The sequence below is a fragment of the Phallusia mammillata genome, chromosome 6 (assembly GCF_965637545.1).
Source record: "Phallusia mammillata chromosome 6, kaPhaMamm4.hap1.1, whole genome shotgun sequence".
NCBI lineage: Eukaryota > Metazoa > Chordata > Ascidiacea > Phlebobranchia > Ascidiidae > Phallusia > Phallusia mammillata.
The window spans coordinates 26,293,773-26,314,228 of NC_137257.1; the positions used below are offsets into that span (position 1 = coordinate 26,293,773).

At 37.1% G+C, this 20,456-nt stretch overlaps 1 protein-coding gene across 2 annotated transcripts; it reads left to right on the forward strand.

Moving 5' to 3' along the window:
- The first annotated feature begins 35 nt into the window (after positions 1-35).
- Positions 36-17,368, forward strand: LOC145232341 (cartilage oligomeric matrix protein-like). Of its 2 annotated transcripts, XM_080096940.1 has the most exons (23): positions 36-177; positions 522-667; positions 872-984; positions 1,353-1,458; positions 2,499-2,728; positions 3,339-3,468; positions 3,925-4,092; positions 4,610-4,767; positions 5,075-5,211; positions 5,479-5,557; positions 5,836-5,994; positions 6,356-6,460; positions 6,744-6,851; positions 7,220-7,379; positions 7,866-8,032; positions 9,613-9,703; positions 10,747-10,854; positions 11,476-11,654; positions 12,316-12,459; positions 12,897-12,998; positions 15,918-16,118; positions 16,520-16,631; positions 16,863-17,368. In XM_080096940.1, the coding sequence occupies exons 2-23, from the start codon at positions 577-579 to the stop codon at positions 16,910-16,912; spliced, it is 2,898 nt and encodes a 965-aa protein (XP_079953066.1). In that variant the 5' UTR covers positions 36-177; positions 522-576; the 3' UTR covers positions 16,913-17,368. The 2 variants fall into 2 exon arrangements, with proteins under 2 accessions (XP_079953066.1, XP_079953065.1); XM_080096939.1 differs by lacking the exon at positions 16,863-17,368 and having other exon boundaries at positions 16,520-16,813.
- Positions 17,369-20,456: the final 3,088 nt, after the last annotated feature.

The following is a 20,456-nucleotide window of genomic DNA, read 5'->3' on the forward strand; positions in this document are numbered from 1 at the left end:
TTTTAGACACTTAACATTCGATAAGGCGTTTTCAGATTTTAGTTGGTTTGCAACGACAGCATTTGCAAGATATCTCCGTGCCTTAGTATAGTGTTTTTAAACCGGTGTTCCGTGAAAGATCGTTAGGTGTTCCGCTAGAAATTCGCTGGTTTGACTAGTAGCCCATTTCTCACCGGCGTAAGTTGCTTATCTTTCATGAAAATAATTATCTAGTATCACCAGTTTGAATGTTTTATCGTGATTTTGCTTATTTATTGTTGTGTAATAGTAAAGACTCGCTGTGAAATAACAAGTAAATTGTTTTAATGTGTAGTGTGTACTGTGTTCCGTGGCTGAAAAATACTGTCTTGGTATGGCTATTCAAAATAAATTGATGTTTTGTTTTTCATTTATCAATCAAAATCATGCTTGAGGTCCTTGGAAAAACCGAACCGACCGACAGAACTTTGTATTCTTATTAAAGAATTAATGTGAACTTGTTTTTTGAGATTTTCCAGTACTACTTGTATTGTTGTTTGCAGGTCGAAGAAAGGAAATTGTGAAATTTGATGTAGTAATATAATCGGCCTGTTGAAAATGAGGACGACTTCAGAGACCTGCTGTTGTTTTATTGTTTCAATGATATTTGGACTTGCAAGCGGATTCGTAATTCCACCAAGAAACAAATGTGAGTTGTTATGGCCCTATGTTTTGCCACGTGGCTTGTCCACAGTGCTAATCAGTAACCTTGACTAAAAATAAATGCAAATTAACGCAGTGACTGTTTTTGAACATGGGCAATTATACCTTTTCCGTGTAATTTAGGCAATTTGACGAACCACCATGAAAACGGGATATTTGTCACCATTATGTTATTATACAAATTTTTTAGTCATCGACCTTTTTGATGCGAAGTCATCAGTCTCTGCCAACCTGGAAATAGCTGATGATCTTGTCGTGGCTTTTAATAAATGGGCCCGTTTCTTCATCACTTTTGACATTCAGGTAAAACACACCAGGCGAAAACGTTTTTTAAATTTACTGTTTTTGATCTACCTTAGAAAAAACAGAACCCGTAAACTTATTTTAAATTAAGGACTCGACAAGTGTGCCACAATGTTATTTAGCCTTGTGAAGTGGTTTCTAAACTTGAGGCTTTCTTATTCTTTAAGCATTTTTGAAGTGTTTCTTACCCCCAGTCTGAAATGATTGACACAAATAAACAAAATTGTTGTCATTTACATGAAGCCCTTTTTTTACATAAGTTGAATATGTTAACAGTATCACAGTAGATCTACAATCCGTCACCACATTTAACAACCAACCAGTCTTTTATACACCTGATCAGTTTATAAACCTTTTATTTTTCCCAGACCAACAGACGTCGTGGTGTATCGAGTATTTTTAGGCTGGAGAGTTCCCAAGAAACTGATTCCATTACGCCCTTCGAAGTGCTGGTAAACACTAACACTGACACAGGTGAAAAAATATTTTCTTGTTAGAAAACAACCTACTGCAGGGGTGGCCAACCGGTCAAAGCCTAAGAGCCAATTTTTTTACTGTGTTACCACAAAGAGCCGCATCATAGACATGGACACATATCTTCATTTCCTCGTCCCTAATTCCTTACACTCAGAGACTTGTGCTTAGCCAGACTTTGTGACATTTTCAACTAATGCTCCCCAAACTTATGCGTCGAGTTTTACAAAAATGCAAAGCAGCGAAACTAAATTTATTGCGACGTCACTAGTGCATTCAACACCAACAATCGCTCAATTCAATTCAAGACCCAGAGCCCATAAACCATAACGTTCGTCATAACCCGAAAAACAATGGACTGAAACGTTATTTATTTTGGAACAAGTTGTTGTAAATATTGCTGTTGCTTTGTGTCTCATTCGCATTGTACGAAACAGTCCGCAATTATTCATTGTTTAACAATTGAATATTTGTCGTCATAAACCGATAGTAAGTTTGTTCAAGAGCAAAATTGTTATAGCTTTACTTCAAATTTAACGATTTTTGTACCAGATCGCCACAAACTAATCAAAATATCCACAGTGTCCCTAAACTTCCACAACAACGTAAGAGCTGCATAAAACCAGGCAAAGAGCCGCATGTGGCTCGCGAGCCGCGGGTTGGCCACCCCTGACCTACTGCATTAAACCACGGATAATCCGGACCCGATTGAACCAAAAAAATTGACCGATGCCGATTAGTTAAAGCCTTACCACGTAACAAATCATTTGTAATCATTCGTTTTGTCCGAATTATGCGAAGATCCAGTTTAACCGATGTTTACTGTAAATGCCTTGAGAGTGCAAACACATGTAGCCAAGACCAATAAGTGATATAATACATATATTCGTTTTATTAACATACACAGTTAACATACAAAAAGTTTATTTTGCAATTAATAGGTATAATATCTGATTTAACAGACAATGAATAATTTTTCAACAAAATGGATATGCGATTAGGCCTCTTTTGATTTAAAAAATGTTTTGTTAAACTTGCAGTGGTTGTGAAGTTCATGAATGCGCAAGGCGGACACACAGTGGCAAAATTTCCCGATGTGGGTGTGTCTGGGATCGGAAACCACACTTTGGCTCTTGACTTTTTCTCCCGAAATGAGAAACCTCCATCTTATCCAAGCTTAAAACTCTACGTTGATTGTTTCCTGGTGGACAGAACCGCGGATGTCTCTGGACTGAGGGACGCTTTTTCGTCACTTTCAAACGGCGCAAAAGTTCGTTCCTTTACTTTACTCTTAATTAACGTCACATCGCTACTTTTTAGGCGTTTTTTGCAGCAATTACAATTATTTTTTATAACATACAATAAGATTGCACTTACCAAAGTGGGTACTTTAAATCAGTTTATATAATATTTTAAAATTCTATATACTAGATTCAAATCTCAGCCCTTCAATTGGCAGTGGCTCTCAAACTTTTTTATTGTCCCGGCTAAATGGTAGTTTTTTATGTGTAGAGAACCGCAAAAAACGCGACCTCAGAAAATCACTAAAGATTATTATCCTTAAAGATAAAATAGCAGTCTTTTGTGGTTTTCTGTGGTCTGGTACGAGCCGCAAAATAAGTTGTGGGGGGGCGCGTTTGGCAATCACTGAATTAGCGCCATAATTAACTTCCAAAAAAGTAAACAAATGAGATAGGTGGCATACGCCATGAAGTTACACAAAAAATAATAAATGATTTACCTAATACTTCACTTTATTGTCCAAGTATTTGTCCTGACGCCAAAGTTTTAAAAAAACTTTTCAATCTGTTTTACGGTATATTGTTTTAAAGTAAAACTGTAGTTTTTCATTGTCTAACTTTCAAGTTTTGCCCCTGCAGATCAGCATCGGCGATCCCAACAACCTTCATCTGACCGTCACGACCTTATACCTTCGCTACCTGACAAATGTACAACATGTGCTATACCGAAGCGGCTGTAAGAATTATAAAAGCGGAGGCACAAGCACCGGTGAGGGCTTTACGTACGATATATCCCCTTCTTTAAATGTACAATAATGAAATAGAACAACCATGTCACAAATATTGTTTCTGCAATTTTTATTCTATTTTGTTCCCATGCACTTGAACGTAGTACACATTTTTGTAATGTGACACGGAAACACAGGACACAGCTGCGAAAACCTAGGGGTTGAAAATGCGCTAAAATAATAAACAGGGGGGGTGGGGAGATCAACGGTAAAAAACGCAGCAGTTGTATCTGGTACAGAGAAAATAGAATAAAAGACAAAAGATCTTTACGTTTATCACGGTTTGCGAACCTACTATCATGTGCTAAATCAGCTGAAATCATAACAGAGTTTTTTTTCTGTTTTGAACATTAAAACAAACGGACTTTAAATTCCATTGTTGGTGCTCACTATTGTGGTTTTGATTTTGAGTTGCAAATTAAAACCTAAGTGAACAGTTTCAGCTTCGGCCTCTGTTGTGGGAACTGACAATGACGCAGTGAGTATTATGACGGCACAATTGATGCAATTCACCCGCTTGATGTCGCAGTTAAAGCGGGATTTGCGCCAACTGTCGGAGGAAACTGAGGAATTGCGAAACACAATGATGAGATGTCACGCTTGTGGTGAGAAACTGGATTTAAAATGTTTGTTAGATAAAATACGGAAAAGAAGAATATTTTAGTTTAAAATTGTTTACAATAAACCCTGTGCGCCCAAAAATGCAATTGGTGAGAGTGTTTAACTTTAACCCCTATTAGTTTCATAACACCATTGTTATGCTAACTGATGTCCAAATACTACAGTAACATTTTGCATTAAAATAACTTTTTACATTGTTGCCCTTGCCCCCCTGCAATCAGGTTTTCACTTTTGCTAAAAATGCAAAATAAACAAAAATAAAAGTTTCTGGTCTTTACTGATTTTAACTTTTCGGTTTTTGTTCTTATTATTAATTCCGTTCATATCTTATAACATTTCGTTTTCTCTAAAGCGTGATTTTCACTTCATTGATATTTTGTAATGACAAGTACAGCAGCGTTTGTTGAAACATCTGAAAAAAAGCATGGACAATACACAAGTTATCTGGCAGTTTTTTTAATAAAGTTATTTATTAATTTGATTCGAAATTTCTCGTTGCAGGTCTTGAAGGGAACGTTTCACCTCCTTCCTCTTGTGACGTCAACAATCCATGTTTCTACCCGACCACGTGTTCGTTGTCAATCGACCGTGAAATCACGTGCGGACCTTGTCCAATAGGAATGCGGGGCGATGGAAGGCAGTGTAGGGATATTAATGAGGTAAAGTCCATTGGTTAGTGGTTCTAGTCCCAGCGTTAATATCTCCAACATTCTTCTATCAAAAGTAGATTTTTGGCAAAACAGACAAATGCAAACAAGAGGTTTATCAGTGCTTGCATATAAAAGTTTTAAAACTTTCACAACTTGACCGGCGTGCAGACGTGGCTAATCAAGTATTTTTAAACTTAAAAGGTGTCATAAAGAAAATTATATCCTCTCGGTCTAATACGTTTGCAGTTTATAATATCAAAAAACATGTACAACAATATTTTACCACTTTCCCAAACTTTAATGTTTTAAACTTCAGTGTTCCGAAGCTGACCCTTGTTCACCTTTGACCGAGTGTGGGAATTCCGAACCCGGATATCATTGTTCCGAATGTCCTTCCGGGTTCTCAGGAGACGGCGTGGAGGGCGTGGGAATCGAATATGCGAGATCCAACAAGTAAGCACAAGATTAACATAACCTGACAAAAAGATATTTCAACCTCTAGTTCGTGGGTTTAAATCCCACTCCGGGCAAGGGTTTGCTAAGTTCTGCCACATAAATGCCTTAAGTATGATCCTACATGAGAGTACCGTGCATGAACGCTTCAGTGCTGATGCAAGTGATACATAAATGTTATTAGTTGCTTTTAAAACATTTAATTAGGTTCGGTGTATGTATATAACTTCGGTTTGTTACATATTAATGTTATTTGCTGATTTTCAGACAAGTTTGTGCTGACATTGACGAGTGCTCTACGGATAATGGAGCTTGTCCCAATAACACAGTTTGTCTCAATAATGAGGTGAGAAGTCAACAGTAGTTTTGAAATTCGACCTTTGTTCTTCAGAAACAAATAACGCAAACATTGTAAGGTTAAAAATCTAAAGGATCAGTCTTTATTACTTAATAACCAATAAAGTTACCCAGTTTATTTATCAAATACAAGTAGCTTATGGGTCGGTGCATTGTTGAAAAATAGCCTCAAAGCAGGAGCTGCAGTGTCCCAAACCAAGCATGTTACTGTTAAAATATACCGAGAACTTTTCGATAACTGAAACATGGGCAATCTCCTTTTTGCAGGGTTCGTACGAATGCGGCGGATGTTTGCCCGGTTACTATGGAAACCCGTCGGTTGGATGTCATCCAATCCAATCTTGTGGAAACCCCGGTCTTGGATTCCAGCAAACCTGCCACCCTAACGCTCAGTGCAGAATGCAGAGAAGAATCGCCATCTGTGAGGTAACTTACGCCTTTGTCACGTCATATCAAGTAATTTGAAAAATGCATGCTCTATAGTTTGTTCTTGTTTGCAAGTAAATTTAGAGTGTTATATTGCTTAAAAATGCCAAAATTGGAGTTTTATTTATTGTAATTGACGGTGTGCTATTTTTTTTACCCATAATGCATTGCTGTATTAACGTGTAAAATCATAGTGACGTCATCGTCAATACAGTTCAGAATTTGAGCGACTTCTAACTTGTGACGTAAACGTGTTTTTTACCCACAATGCATTGCTGACTTTACAACTAACATATTCGTGATGTCATATAGTGACGTCAGCGATCCGACCTGTGACGTAACCTTGTTTATTTCCCCACAGTGCAGCATTGGTTGGGCGGGAAACGGTTACATGTGCGGGGAGGACAGCGATTTGGATGGTTACCCGGATGTAGCTCTGCCATGCACTGAACCCAACTGCAAAAAGGTGCCAAGATTTTTTAAGCAAACGTTTTTAAGGAATATTTTACTTGTTTGTAGGTGTTTGTAGCATACCGAATTAGCCGGATGGCGTACTGTGATTTATATATAAGTGTGCCGTAATCGCTGGTCTGCATAGACGCTTCAGGGCTGATCCAAGTATGACGTTATGGTCATCTCAAGAATAATCTCACTGTTTAGGATTTAAGTATGCCAACTATCACATTGTAAACGAGAGCATCAGATTCTGCTTGTGCTATCTCATCAACTCCTGGTTCTTTTACTTCCAGGATAATTGTCCATCAACTCCCAACAGTGGACAAGAAGATGCGGATTCAGATGAAATCGGTGATGCTTGCGACGAAGATTCGGATAATGATGGAATCCTCAATCTATATGTGAGTTTTCATGTAAACGAGTGCAACTCGTATCTCTGCTGCAATCTCATTGTAACTTAATGTGCATTACCATTAATTAGTATTTTCATAAAGCAAGAGGTAAACTAGTTTGTGGTAGGATTCGGACCCATGACTGTGTTTGTTTTTGTACAAAAAAAAACGCACGATTTCAATTACAACGTATGAAATCAATTTGTATGTACATGTGAACTGTACCAGTTTTTTTACGGGACGGCTGTCTAAGCAGAATCAAACTATTTTCGTACGACAAACGCGTAAACTAAAAAGTTGCCGTTTGTCGTGGGATTTGAACCAACTACAGCAGAACTTATGGGGTTGAAAATATTTAAATCTTTGTGCGTTACCAGGACAACTGCCCTTATGTTCCCAACACCGACCAGCGCAACTCAGATTCAGACAGTATAGGAGATGCATGTGACAACTGCGACACAGTTTCAAACTTCGACCAATCAAATGTTGATAATGACGCGGACGGTGACGCCTGTGACACGGATCTTGACGGGGACGGTACGGATTAATTGCCTTTTTCTTAACAACACTTTTGTTACGTCCATTGCCAATGATTGTTGTTTTACAAAAATTTGAAGCAAGTTTAGCTTACAAACTATTACTATTCTTAAAAAATGCTTCATATCACTGATTATGACATGGGCATTTGCCGAAACGTTTTAGTCATAAAGCATGTCACTTTTTAAGTCTATTTGGGTCGCTATGTTTTCATTAAAATAAGATTTTATTCCAATATATTACTGCGATAAAGATACGTATAGGCAAGGGTTTGTGCCATATTGCTTGTTTGTTGTGTTGAAGACGAGTTGAATTTTCCCGAGAAAGTCAATTTGTATGACAGGTTGTATACTACGCAAGAACACTGTTTAAGCAGTCAAACAAAACTGCTGTTTCCGAACCCGAACCCAGATTTTTATTGCAGATTGTGTAATTCCAAGTCATGATTGCACCTTTAAAGTCACAACTTATTTCATTCATATTCAGGTGTTGAAAATCGCAGCGACAACTGCCCAAAGATTCCCAACCCAGGTCAGGACGATGGAGATGGTGATGGGGTTGGTGATGTTTGTGATAATTGTCCTGCTGTACCGAACCCACATCAGATAGACTCCGACGATGATATGCTTGGAGAACAATGCGACAATAACATGGTAATTCTGTCTGTTTGTCTGTTTCTTTCGGTCTGTTTTTTTTCTGTCTAACGAACTGTTTATATCTGTTTGTGCGTCGTTTTTTTCTTTGCGACAACAACATGGTGATAATATATCTGAACTAACTATTTCTTTCTGTATGGTTGGTCCATTTAATCTGTCTTAATTTGTTTGTTTGTTTTGTTTTTCTGTCTGCCTGCTTTCATTTTTCATCTGTCACTCAAAGTAGTCTAGCGGATTTTGTTTAGATCAGGGCTTCCCAAACTGGGGGTCGCGACCCCGGAAGGGGTCGCTTAACAAACTTGAGGGGTCGCAGAGAGCTGTACCAATTTGTGCAAAAAGTAATCAATACACTGGCGCAGAGTACGGGGTGTGAGGGTGCCGCACACCCCTGGCCTTTATCTTTGTATAACGTCAAAATCGCATCTTTGTTCAAGTTACGTCGGTTTTGAAACGTTTTCAGCCAAGCGCAAACGCGCTGTAGTGACGCCATTGATCGAGCAGACGTCGGTTGAAACGCAACAATTGCAATTGTTTTGAAATACACAGGCATTTTAATGCAGCATAAACGTGACATATAGAGTTACAAACGTTTAAGCATTGTTTGGCGCAATAACTTTCTCTAATAAAAAATAGGCAATAAATTTACGACTTTTAAGCAGTGTTTAATATCCGTTTGCAAAGCACTGCAACGGCAAAAACTTGGTTCAAGGTGAGCTCAGTTTAGGTGTCAACAATACATGATCTGAAACTTGAATTGCTATTAGTTTATTTTCCGCCCTAACAAATTACTTAGAACCTAAATCGTTGTGAAACTTGCCGACTCGGTAAATCGGGTAGAGCTACTAACACCATAACGCAAATGACAACCAAAGTCGATTAGGGGGCGTAAAAAGCTGATTTTTTTATTTAGCGGCTATAAATGGGTTGGTTTGGGAAATAAGTTTTTAAAATTTTTGCATTAGTAACTAATTTTTGGGGTTAGTTTTATTGAATTTTAAGTGCAAATACCTTACCCCGACCCTAATAGCCCTAACCGTGAGCTGTTTGGAGATATAACCAAATCGACTTTGGTTGTCATTTGCGTTATGGTGTTAGTAGCTCTACCGGTAAATCGTCCTTTACGAACATGCATATGTTCTCGACGCACAGCAAACGTTCAAACCACACGAAGAAATTGTGACAAGTGCCTATTTGCAAAACAATCTGTCAGAAACTAAGGCTAAAGCACGTAAAAGTTATCGGTGTTTGAACGTGTAAAGTAGTAGACTCCGAGTACCGGTTGGTTGTTTTTAGTTTTCGCTCGAATTCGGCGTTTCAATAAATACAACAAACGTTTTTTTCGCACTGTTTATCATATTATCCGTGAAGGGTCGCGAAAAATTTAAAGAGATTAAAAGGGGTCGCGATCAAAAAAGTTTGGGAAGCCCTGGTTTAGATAACCACTTTTTTTCCTTTTTTTTGTTTACGTATATTTTTTTCTCTTTGTCTGTTTATTTTTTGTCTCTTTGTTTGTCAACTATGACGCATGTTTCATCCTCTACATCAGTTGCTATGCAATAATTTTTTATGTGACGTAGGACAAAGACGGCGACGGTATCCAAGACAACCAAGACAATTGTCCTCACGTCATCAATACCTCACAGCTTGATACCGACAACGACGGAATGGGTAAGATCTTTATGTTTTCAACGCAACACTTGAAACATCAACGATTTAAAAGAACATTTTGTTTGTCCGTTTTTAGACATCAAAAAAATATTTTTTGGGTATTAAATTGCAAAATTTTGACGCAAATATTTAATTTACTTAAAACTACTAACTCAACAGCATGCTGCAAACGCGGCCCGTCACAAACTAAAATTGCGTTCAAAAACATCTTATTTCAAGTTTGAATTTAGAAAGCGCAAAAAGAAACCAAGTTTGCGTCACAAAGTGGGATTGTTTTGTCACAAATAATCAGTTTGTGCGCGAAACTTGCGTCAGTCAGTTTGCTTGTGGTTTGCCACTCTGCAAGAAACTTCATCTCATACGTGTCGTTTCACGGCTGACACCAGGTGTTTAACTTTTAAGGTGTGGCCCGACGTCAGCGACCGCATTCCGCCGACATCGCGTGCAGATAAGGCGGCAAAATCTTGCGAGATTTCCCGAGATTGCAATCTAGGCGGGTGCGGTCAACATAAAATTAAAATTTGTGGCGCGGAAAAATGTTACTATAGAACATTACGGTTATGCGGGCCACCGTTTGACTTTGAATTAAATGGTAACCTACATCTGGTCTTTAATTTAAATCGATTTAACCGTAAATAACATATTCTTTAGATAACCTACAAGCCGACATTTTTGCAATGGGCACACTAAACATAGTTATAAATAGCAATTTAATCAAAACCACAACAGTCAGTTTGTATACATTAAACAAATATTATAGCAAGCATTTTGTAAGCAGTTGAAACAAAGTTTAAACAGTTGTTTCATTTCTCCCTTGTATTTGAAATTTGAATTCAACATTGTTACGTGTTGCTTACGCGCTTATCTTGCTAATTATGTTAATAGGACAAGTTTTGCGAGCAATAAAAACTCGTGCATTAAACTTTTCATGTAAATATTTCTATTTCGAGACGATTTAATTTCTGGCTTTTGAACTTGACCTGACATGACAAGTTTTACATCAAGGCTGTTGCAGATATGTTATGAAAATTTTTGGTTGCCAGGCGACGATTGTGACGACGACGATGACGGAGATGGTATCCCGGATGTTCGACCTCCTGGACCTGACAATTGTCGGTTGGTTGCGAATGCCGATCAAGTCGATGCAAACTGTGAGTTTAAAATTAAGCTGCTGATATTCAATTTTGGTGGTTGATAATTAATTAGCATGAAATCTTCTGCAAGTGAAACCTTTGGTTTAACCATTCTTCTGACATATGCAACTGTCGCTAGGTTGTAAGGTCTGTAACCATCTGATGATTCGCCCTGGTGTTTTGTGACAATGTCACTTTGATAATGTGACCTTAGAAATTTAAAAAAGTTCTGGACGGGACAAAAAACTTTTCCTATTTGACTACTTGATGTTCACCTACTGGTGCGTTTTCTTGCTGTATCACTGTACTATCTCCATATAAGATCATTGAAATTTTCTCAAATTTCTGTCGAACAGTGGCTGGATATTGACACGTACGATTTAAATACGAACCTATTTTCCTATTTAAAAAATTTCTCCGTGTTACACAGTTTACAAGTTTACCAAAAAATGTTTTATTACACGACTACATCATACACACATGTAAAATCATTATATTAGAACTCCCTCGCATTTTGGTCAAGCTGATATCTGAGTTGTACCCTTATACTATAAACGTTGGAATTTTCTCGAAACTTTGTCAAACAGTGTTGGTTGAATATTGAAACGAAGAAGTTTCTATCTGGCATTTTTTCTACAGTGGATGGAGTCGGAGATGTTTGCGAGGACGATTTCGACTACGATCGAGTTCCAGACAGATTCGATGTTTGTCCAGAAAACGCCGAAGTCCATCAAACCGACTTCCGAACTTATCAGACCGTTATACTTGATCCACTAGGTGACGCACAGATCGACCCGCAATGGATGGTTCAGAACCAGGTTTGTGCTGTGAAGAAAAATGCATAGTGGAAAACATGTTCAACATTTAAAGTAGACAGCATAAAGTAGACAAATCGTTTTTTAGACCCTATGCATAGAACGGTCCTTGTAAAGTTGATAAACATGTTCTTAGCAGTCAGCCAAACCGTTTTAACAAGTTAATCTTTTTTCTGAAGATTTTGTTTTTAATTAACCGAATTTTTGACGTCCAATACAAAACTCCTAGATCAAGTTAATAGCTCATCTCAAAATTCAAAGGTCTTGTAAAGCAACAAAAGCATCCATAAGACCCATATGTGTTCTTCCTTGTTCTGTGTATTTGAAAACTGCTGCGGTGTTTGTGAAATGACTGTATATGTTTCCAGTGCTAAGTGGGTTTCGAACGAGCTTCGTTCGGTCAACCGCAACAACGTTTGTGCGTGATATCGTAATCAGGACCTTACCCTTCTTGTGGTTGCGTTAATGTGCTTGTGTATAATTTTACGTATCCTATGAAAGGACTTCTTAAAAAAGTAAACAAACCACTTGTTGTCATGCCAATGTATTTTTTTGTTAAAGATATATATGTATTTGTGTGAATGCTTTAACACATCTTTTACAAGGACATAAAAGACAAATAGTTTTTTATGTACTCACCGATACTTTTACGCTTTCCACACAGGGACGTGAGATCGTGCAGACGATGAACAGTGATCCCGGTTTAGCGATTGGACACACAGCTTTCAATGGGGTCGATTTTACGGGAACTTTTTACGTCAACACAGTGACTGATGACGATTATGCCGGATTTATATTCGGATACCAGGTGAAATTTATTTGAAACTGATTTAAAAATGTTTTTCGTAAAAATGGCAAAAAACAAAATTAGCTTGGGACTAAAAAATCAAAATTATTAAGGCGTCAACCTAAACAACATCAAAGATTACCTGTTTTTGTCGAGCGCAATTATGCCAGGTAAACCAAAAGTATAAGCGAGTCTAAATCGAAAAGTACAAACCCGAAACCCGATGTTTTAAAAATTAAACCCCGAAAACAAATGAAATTGCGACAAACTTACACCAAGTGTGAAGTCAGGCCCGAATTGAATTTGTTTTATTCAAAATTATAAACCCTGGCCGACCTACAAGTCTTTCACAGTTGATATAATTTTTAGGGGTTGGTATAAGGTTAGAGTTCATTGTGACATAATTACGATGGTGTGAAATGTATTGGATATATTTTAACACTCACTTGCTTCTCCAGGACAGCAGTAGTTTCTACACTGTGATGTGGAAACAATCGAAACAAACTTACTGGCACGCTTCACCGTTCCGCGCCGTTGCGTACCCGGGAATTCAACTCAAGGTTTGTATGATTTCTATCCGTATGTGCCGCTTTTGTCCTTTTGCAAAACATGTAAATTGCCACTTCGAAATACGATCTTTGGGTTGTAAACAACCAATTGTAACTGTTACAAACCAGTAAGAATTAAACAAAGTAAGAATATTTTAAGTACAGTATAGAAAGTTTACGTGCTTACGGCATTTTTGGAGATATTCAAAAACTTTTTATACTCACTTTTGCAATAAAGTGAGACAAAGCCCTCGAAAAAGACTTTTCCAACGCAATTGTGCCGCAGTTGATTCGCTGCAACCAACAAAAAATGCAAATGCTTCAAAAAGTAGTAAAAATTCCCCGATAAAACCATCCTCTGCACGTAATCTCCGCTAATCCGTGACTTGCAACATAAAAATCTTATTAATCCGTCACGTTTCGATATGAAAGGGGGATTTCCCCACACGGACCAGTAAACAAGCTGTCAATCAAAAAACGCGCGGCGCCAAAAGCAAAAGTGCAAGCTGGGAGTGCGTGGGATTGTCACGTCACAATAACAGTAGTCAAATGTCGAACTTTATAGGATTTAAAGTTTAAAAATTTCTGTTTAGCAGTCGCAACCACAACTTGAAGTTTTTGCAGAGGGCTAGCTGACGTTTCATTTTCTGCAGGAAATCCTATTTTACAAACAAATTTAACATTTTTTAACTTTTATTTTTTTTATTTTGCATTTTTTGTTTATTACTTTTAGCTAAAAAAGATTATAGATTCTAAAAAAAACAATACAGAAGAAAAGGACAGAACAGAGCGTTCAAATCAAATTAAATAAAAGTAATTTAACCACGTAACAACACATTTGATGTTTTTACGAGCAACATGATACCGCATGAAATGTTTATATAAACATCAACTGACAGCATTTCGCGGTTCAGATATTGTTAGACTTTCTCGGAAGCGAAACACGTGAAGGAATGCCACAAATTTTCTGCCAAAAACTTCAAGTCATAGTTGACAAGCATTTCTACATACTTGCTTGCCTTTCCAGAAATTATTTTGCCTCTACTTTGTCGTAAACTTGAACCAGGTGTACCTGAATCACGCTGTGCATAAATCGGCAAAATCCGATTAATGTTCAAATAGACTTATGATGCAAATTTGCTGACGCGGGTTTGAAAGTCGTTCGATGCAAATTGGTTTTTGTATAATATGTTGTGCAAAAAACCTTTTGGGTGGCCGAAAATTGCTTGTTTATTTTATTAAATTTAACAGACCAAGTGCATAAAGTTTGGTGTTGGATTTTTATATTCGGTTTTCCTCTAAAAAAATGTGTTTTGTACAAATTTTTAGTTATATATATATTTCTGTGTGGGTAGGAATACACTTAAGTAAACAAATAAAAAAAATAAGGTACGATCAGCAACGAAGATTTTTGACACAACAAATAATTAAAATGCACTTGTCTATTTGAAATTTCAACTCAGAAATAAAATTAGATAATTCTTTTTTTTAATTTAAAAACAATTGTTAGTTGACTTAATATATTATCCAGGTGATTTCGATATAGGTTACATCGGGCATTAGTGTACGCCTATTAAACATTCGAAAAGAATGTAAAGTGTTACATCAGGAAAATCCCAAAACAAATTTACTGACAACGTGGTGTGTGTTAAGAAGAGAACATTTTTAAACAATTTTATTAATTACACAGTATAGTCGTGCAAACAAAAACCATTAATAACTTTTTTCTTCTAAACTCTAGACTTAGATTTTAAACAAATACTCGGTTTGTTATGTATAAGTCTAATCCAACTCACGTTTAAAACCCGCTAATGTCAATTTAAGATTGTTCGAAATTTTTCTATCCCACATTTTTTATTCCCGCTTTTTTTAAACTCCGCACGAACAACCTTGTGTGGCTGAACTTAATATAAGCACAAAACCATATCACGATAATTTGCCACAAAGATGTCTCTTTAGAATAAATATAACCCAGAACGTGGGGATTATGAAGGCTGCTCTCCAAATCAGCAAAGGTGGGAATTTAAATTGTTCTTCCACGAAACATTTTTGCCATAAAAATTGTGAAATACTGAGTACAAAAAAGATGAAGCTTACCTTTAAAAGTTTAGGACTTTTCGTTTAAAGTCATGACTTCAAGCAAAAAATATAACAAATTCAGGCACCAAACAACTTACATTTTTAGCAGAATTCAAAATAGAACTTTAATCTCAAAACAAATCGCATACACGACGTATTTGCTCAAATACTTTAAAAATGACGATTTGACAATACCACTTAGACAAAAATAAACACCCACATCGACAATCTCTGAGAAATTTTAAATGTTTAGAATTCCGCCACACCTCAGTAAATTAATACTTACAAATTTATCACAAAAATTCCCACGTTTCCGGCGGTGTGACACCGCAGGTGGTCGAACCGCCGAAATGCGTCATACTGCAATCTTACCTGTAATTAACAGTGACAGATGACATAAAAATGTGACAGGTGACATATGTATGTTACGTTCCGGCCAAATGCAACAACCGCGCAAGTTGCAATTACAATGAAATCAGAATGAGTGTTGCAACACTTTCGCTGAAACGTGCGTAAAATGTCTCCATTTCAGGTTTGAAAAGTTTTAATTTAAATTAGGTTTGATTGTTGATCAATCTTCAAGGAATTGTAGCTCAAAAAATTGCACAAAATCTGTAATTTTTTGCAAATTAAGGTTATAATGTTCCGTCTTTCATTCACACCCGTCTTGTAACATTGCTATTGGTTCAGCTATGATCCACTAATTGTGCACTCCAAACGTTTTAAGGATTTCCAGGGTGATTGTTTCAGTGCAATTGTGTCGCTAAGTGTTCCTTCAGCAAGCGAGATAAACTTAGGTAGAAAATAACAAAAAATGTATTTTTTTGATCCTGTTATCTTTATCCCCACCAGGCGGTGAAATCGAGCACTGGTCCGGGTGAATCACTTCGCAATGCATTGTGGGAATCGGGCGACACACCCCAGCAAGTGCGCCTCTTGTGGCGAGACCCCCTGGACATCGGATGGCAAGACAGAACATCGTACAGATGGGAACTTAAACACAGACCGTCTGTCGGTTACATAAGACTCAGGATGTATGATGGAAGTCGCCTGGTAAGTTCATAAGTTCGTAATTTATTACATTTCGATGCGTCGATGTTATTTCATTGCTAATTTGTATTATTCTCGGACTTTCAGGTTGGTTTAGAAAAAATGAAAATTATTTAGTGATCTGATTTATCGTGGATTTTCTTTCTTTGTCGTTTTTAGATAATCGTAATAAACGTCTGTGTTAGTTGGTAAACATAATGCTAACAACTCTTAAGTGTAATAGCATATTAGGTCACAGTACGCCAGGCCTATTGGAAGTGCAGCCAGTTTCCCAAGCATTTCCACCTATGCCAAGACGTAGGCTAGAAAAAATTATACTATATACGTTGTTGTAGGGTTTTTTTAATGTCTAACCCTCTGTTTACGACCTCGCCTACATATATAACTTAACTGAATGTTAACAGACGGCGGATTCCGGAGTAATAATTGATCACTCCATGAGAGGAGGAAGATTGGGAGTTTTCTGCTTCTCACAGGAAAACGTCATCTGGTCCAACCTCAAGTACAGATGCAACGGTAAGTTGTTACGTCACTATCACCCGTTGGTGACGTCACAATCAAAATATGTCTCTTTAGTTACGTCGTAGGACAATGTGACCTTATTGTACACTTTTCTGCACGGCGCAATATGGTACTTAAAACTTTTATGCAAAAGCATAGAGCCAATAAATGATAAGCTGCAGACAGTGCACACTGTTTCAACCTATAAGGTCTCATCAAAACTTTTATGTTTGTTTAAAATCTTAGATTCTATTCCTTACGATTTCAATCGTCAATCGATCGGGGAACACCCCTAAGTGAGAATGGGTCGGAAGATTCGGGGAACCCCCTGTTGCGCAGGAGGAGCGTGGCTTTGTACAGTAAAAGCATTGTGCGCGTTTGAAGCGTGTATTTTATTTCCAATGTTTTACATTGTGCGTTTATGTTAATTTTATGTGTTGAGTCAACATTCAAAGTTAACATACTCACTCAGTCTTTTTTAGTTTGTATTACAGCAAATTTGTTTGACACATTCTAAAACATATTGCAGCTAAAACACAATTTTTCGTTAAAACTGACACTAACGCTATACTTATTGCATTTCATCACTTTTTACAAAATTATCTGATCGCATTTTATTTTTTACACAAAATTTTGCCTTTTTTCTGATTTTTTTTGCCTGACTTCACTTGCATGTCTCACTTTATCTGCACTCACATTTTCGCTACAGCGATTATTTTCTGTTTGGCGCAATTACACACACAGTCACGTGACATTGTTTGTCGGTTACGATTTGTTTCACTAACTCAAGATCAGTTTGAAAGTTAACGAGAAAAGTTTTGATTTGCAACAAATATTGATTTTGTATGAAAAATCTAAAAGCCGACTCAAAATGCAGGAGTCACCAAACTTTTTTTCACAGCGGGCCAGATAACTAAAATAATTTGAATATTCACTCACGAGAGCCGCATGGCCTACAAGCCCTGACGCAGCTTTTCTCAAACTGGACATGCGAGGCAGTTTTGACAGGAAGACCATGGGCTTTTCCACAACCTTAGTTCTAGTCGGATGGTTCTGCTGTTAAATTGTAAATTAATGACTGTGTAAGTGTCTCATAGATTGACTAATGTTCCTCTATCGCAGGGGTTCTTAACCAGGGGTGCGAGAACTGTTCCTAGGGGGTGCAAAAAGGCTAAATCATTAAGGTTGGTTAGGTCTATTATATATAAATATAGAAACCCAGCGGGGTGCGAAAATTGGTTGGTGATTGGAAAGGGGTGCAGCAAGGATAAAAAGGTTAAGAACCACTACTCTAACGCAAGTAACAAAAAAGGCAATTGTTCGAACACAAATACTAGTCTTTGATTTTGTCTGTGACGTAAAACCGCGTTTGGTTTAACCTATGCGTTGTAGTCCTGTCAGTACAGGTAAAAATGTTACTAGAATGTATTTTGCAGGTTTGCGCATCTTCAATGTACTACGTTTTCGTGTCTGATAAAATGACACCAAGGGCCGAATCTGGCCCGTGGACCGTAGTTTGGTGACCCCTGGTTTAGTCGGTTATTTTACTTTTAACTTATGTCACAACCACGTTTTAGTAGATGTTGAATTTAGTGATAGAACAATTAAAACGTTCGTTAACTAATTAACAATCGTGGAAGCGATTGTTGCCTCATAATTGTGATTGTCGCTTATTAATGACGTGTCAATGGCTTGGTGGCTAAATTTGACGTATAGTGAAAATCATCGTCAGACTTTGAATTCAGTTTGAATGTTGTTAGTTACCACAAACGAATAGATAAAATAGCAGTAGAGTTTACTTTGGTAACTTCGTATTAAGGTTTCAAAACAAGAAGTAAAAATTTTTCGGCAACTTTGCTGATAGCAGATCAAACCTTGTACTGCTCTTAAACGGAAACAAAAAGTCCCAGTGCCATTAGGTAGATTATCACATAATTTTAAAGTTCCCCATGCAAATTTAAATTTTAAGCTTATGTTGTAAATGGGGATTCCATTTCTGTGCAGATAGGTTATCAACGAAAGTTTTGATTTGTAAAAATATATGTTGTTTTCATTTATTTGGTGTTCAAAGTATTTTATTGTTGCCAAAATACCTTTCCTTTTTACGTGTAGTCACACACCAGTTTAGAAGGAGCAAGTGATTTATTGAGCACTGAAGATATGGTGAGTATTCAGTTGCGTAGTTTAGAGAAAACATGCGCTTTGGGAGAGAAAACTTAGCAAAGTTATATACGGCAAAGTTTGGACGCATTTATAGACAGTTTAACATTCTGCTGGGGGTGTATAGACATGTATGGGTACGAATGTATTTAACGCGTGAGAACCGATTTGGGTTCGTTACTACATCGGGTGACTGATGACAAGATAATGTTTAAACCCTTCCCCAAGCAGACCTGTTATCGGATCGGATGATCGGAGCAATTATCTCCGGCATCTTGACCTTAAACGTCCGGACGCACGACTGATGTGTTTTTCTCTGAATGTGACATGTTTGTTTCCACGCAGAGGATGAACGTATTTAATATGTAGATGCTTTGCGTGAATTGTTTTTCTGGTTTGCATTGAAGGTGTGCTAAGGTGAGGGTTTGAGCTGAAGTTTGACATAATTTTGTGATTTAACACCCGATGTGGCGGCAGAAATACTCGAAATTAAATTGCATTGTCAGCACTTTTACCATGAAACGACTTCATATGCAACTTTTTATTTCGCATAGAATAAGAAACAAAAAAAATCTAGATCAACACGACGAAAGCTGTGTTCAAATTTAGAATTGCTGTGTTCAAATTTGGAAATTATCTCAGTCATAAGTAAAACTGCCAAGATTTTTCATATTTTGCAGCGACAATATTTGGCAACAAAATATATAGAGCAGAAAGGCTCAAATTTTTTCCGACAGTTTTGATTGTAATCAGTGTTTAAAATACTTCATGAAAGGAAAAGTGCTAAGTGCTTGAAATACCGTGTCCTATGGCTCGATTGACAACCAGCACTATAATGACAACAGTGATTGTTGAAACGTCTGCATAATGTATTCTGTATACACCAGTACTCTGTCAGTTATGTTTTTGTCCCTCAAGAAGTACTTGTATTTTTAAATCACTGTTTTCTTCCTGATATTTAACCGTCAAAGGAGAAACTCAATTTAGTAAGATCAGAATGTTTAAATCAAACTGTTTATGGATTCAGTCGCATTTTAATGTTATTTCTCCTGCCGCGTTTCGACCAATATCTGACTCACTAAAGTTTTTATTTATTTGCACTAAAAAGTCGAAAAGCCACTTTAAACTTTTTGAGCCGTCGCTTTAGGCAGGCTTTACCACCAACCGCTGCTACTAATGCCACAACCCGATAATACCAAGATAGAAATCAAATATACCTTGCGATTTAATCCTTCCAGTTTCGATGTTCCTTCTAAATAAGGAAATCTTTTGCATTTTATCTACTTCACAAGAAATGATAGTTTGTCACTTATTAATGATAATCACAGCAGAGTTATAAGCGTCCCGAAACTAAAATATTTTTATAAACGAAACTTTATTTAGACCCGAAAGGTTGGTTTATTTAAGGTAAATTTCACAAATGTTTGAGTATAAAATCAGGCTCGAATCAAGCCTGTTTTATTCTAAAATAAACTCGTATGTCGTTTACAATTCTGCAGCATCTCTTGCTTCCAACGAAATTCCAATTTAATTAAATATATTTAACAGAAATATCCAACATTAAATATCCTGACACGTTGAGCCATACTTATAAAATACCTTTAACTTTAAGCCCGTTATATTTATATTCGATTAAACAAATTAGGCGATCAATTCATCTGCGCCAACCGGTTTTTGGTT

Bases quoted from the DNA above. Each gene is read 5' to 3' on its own strand.
- LOC145232341 (XM_080096939.1), top strand. From the start codon at position 577: ATGAGGACGACTTCAGAGACCTGCTGTTGTTTTATTGTTTCAATGATA. The intron at 985-1,352 runs GTAAAACACACC...TATTTTTCCCAG, and splicing joins TCATCACTTTTGACATTCAG to ACCAACAGACGTCGTGGTGT. The intron at 7,380-7,865 runs GTACGGATTAAT...ATTCATATTCAG, and splicing joins CACGGATCTTGACGGGGACG to GTGTTGAAAATCGCAGCGAC.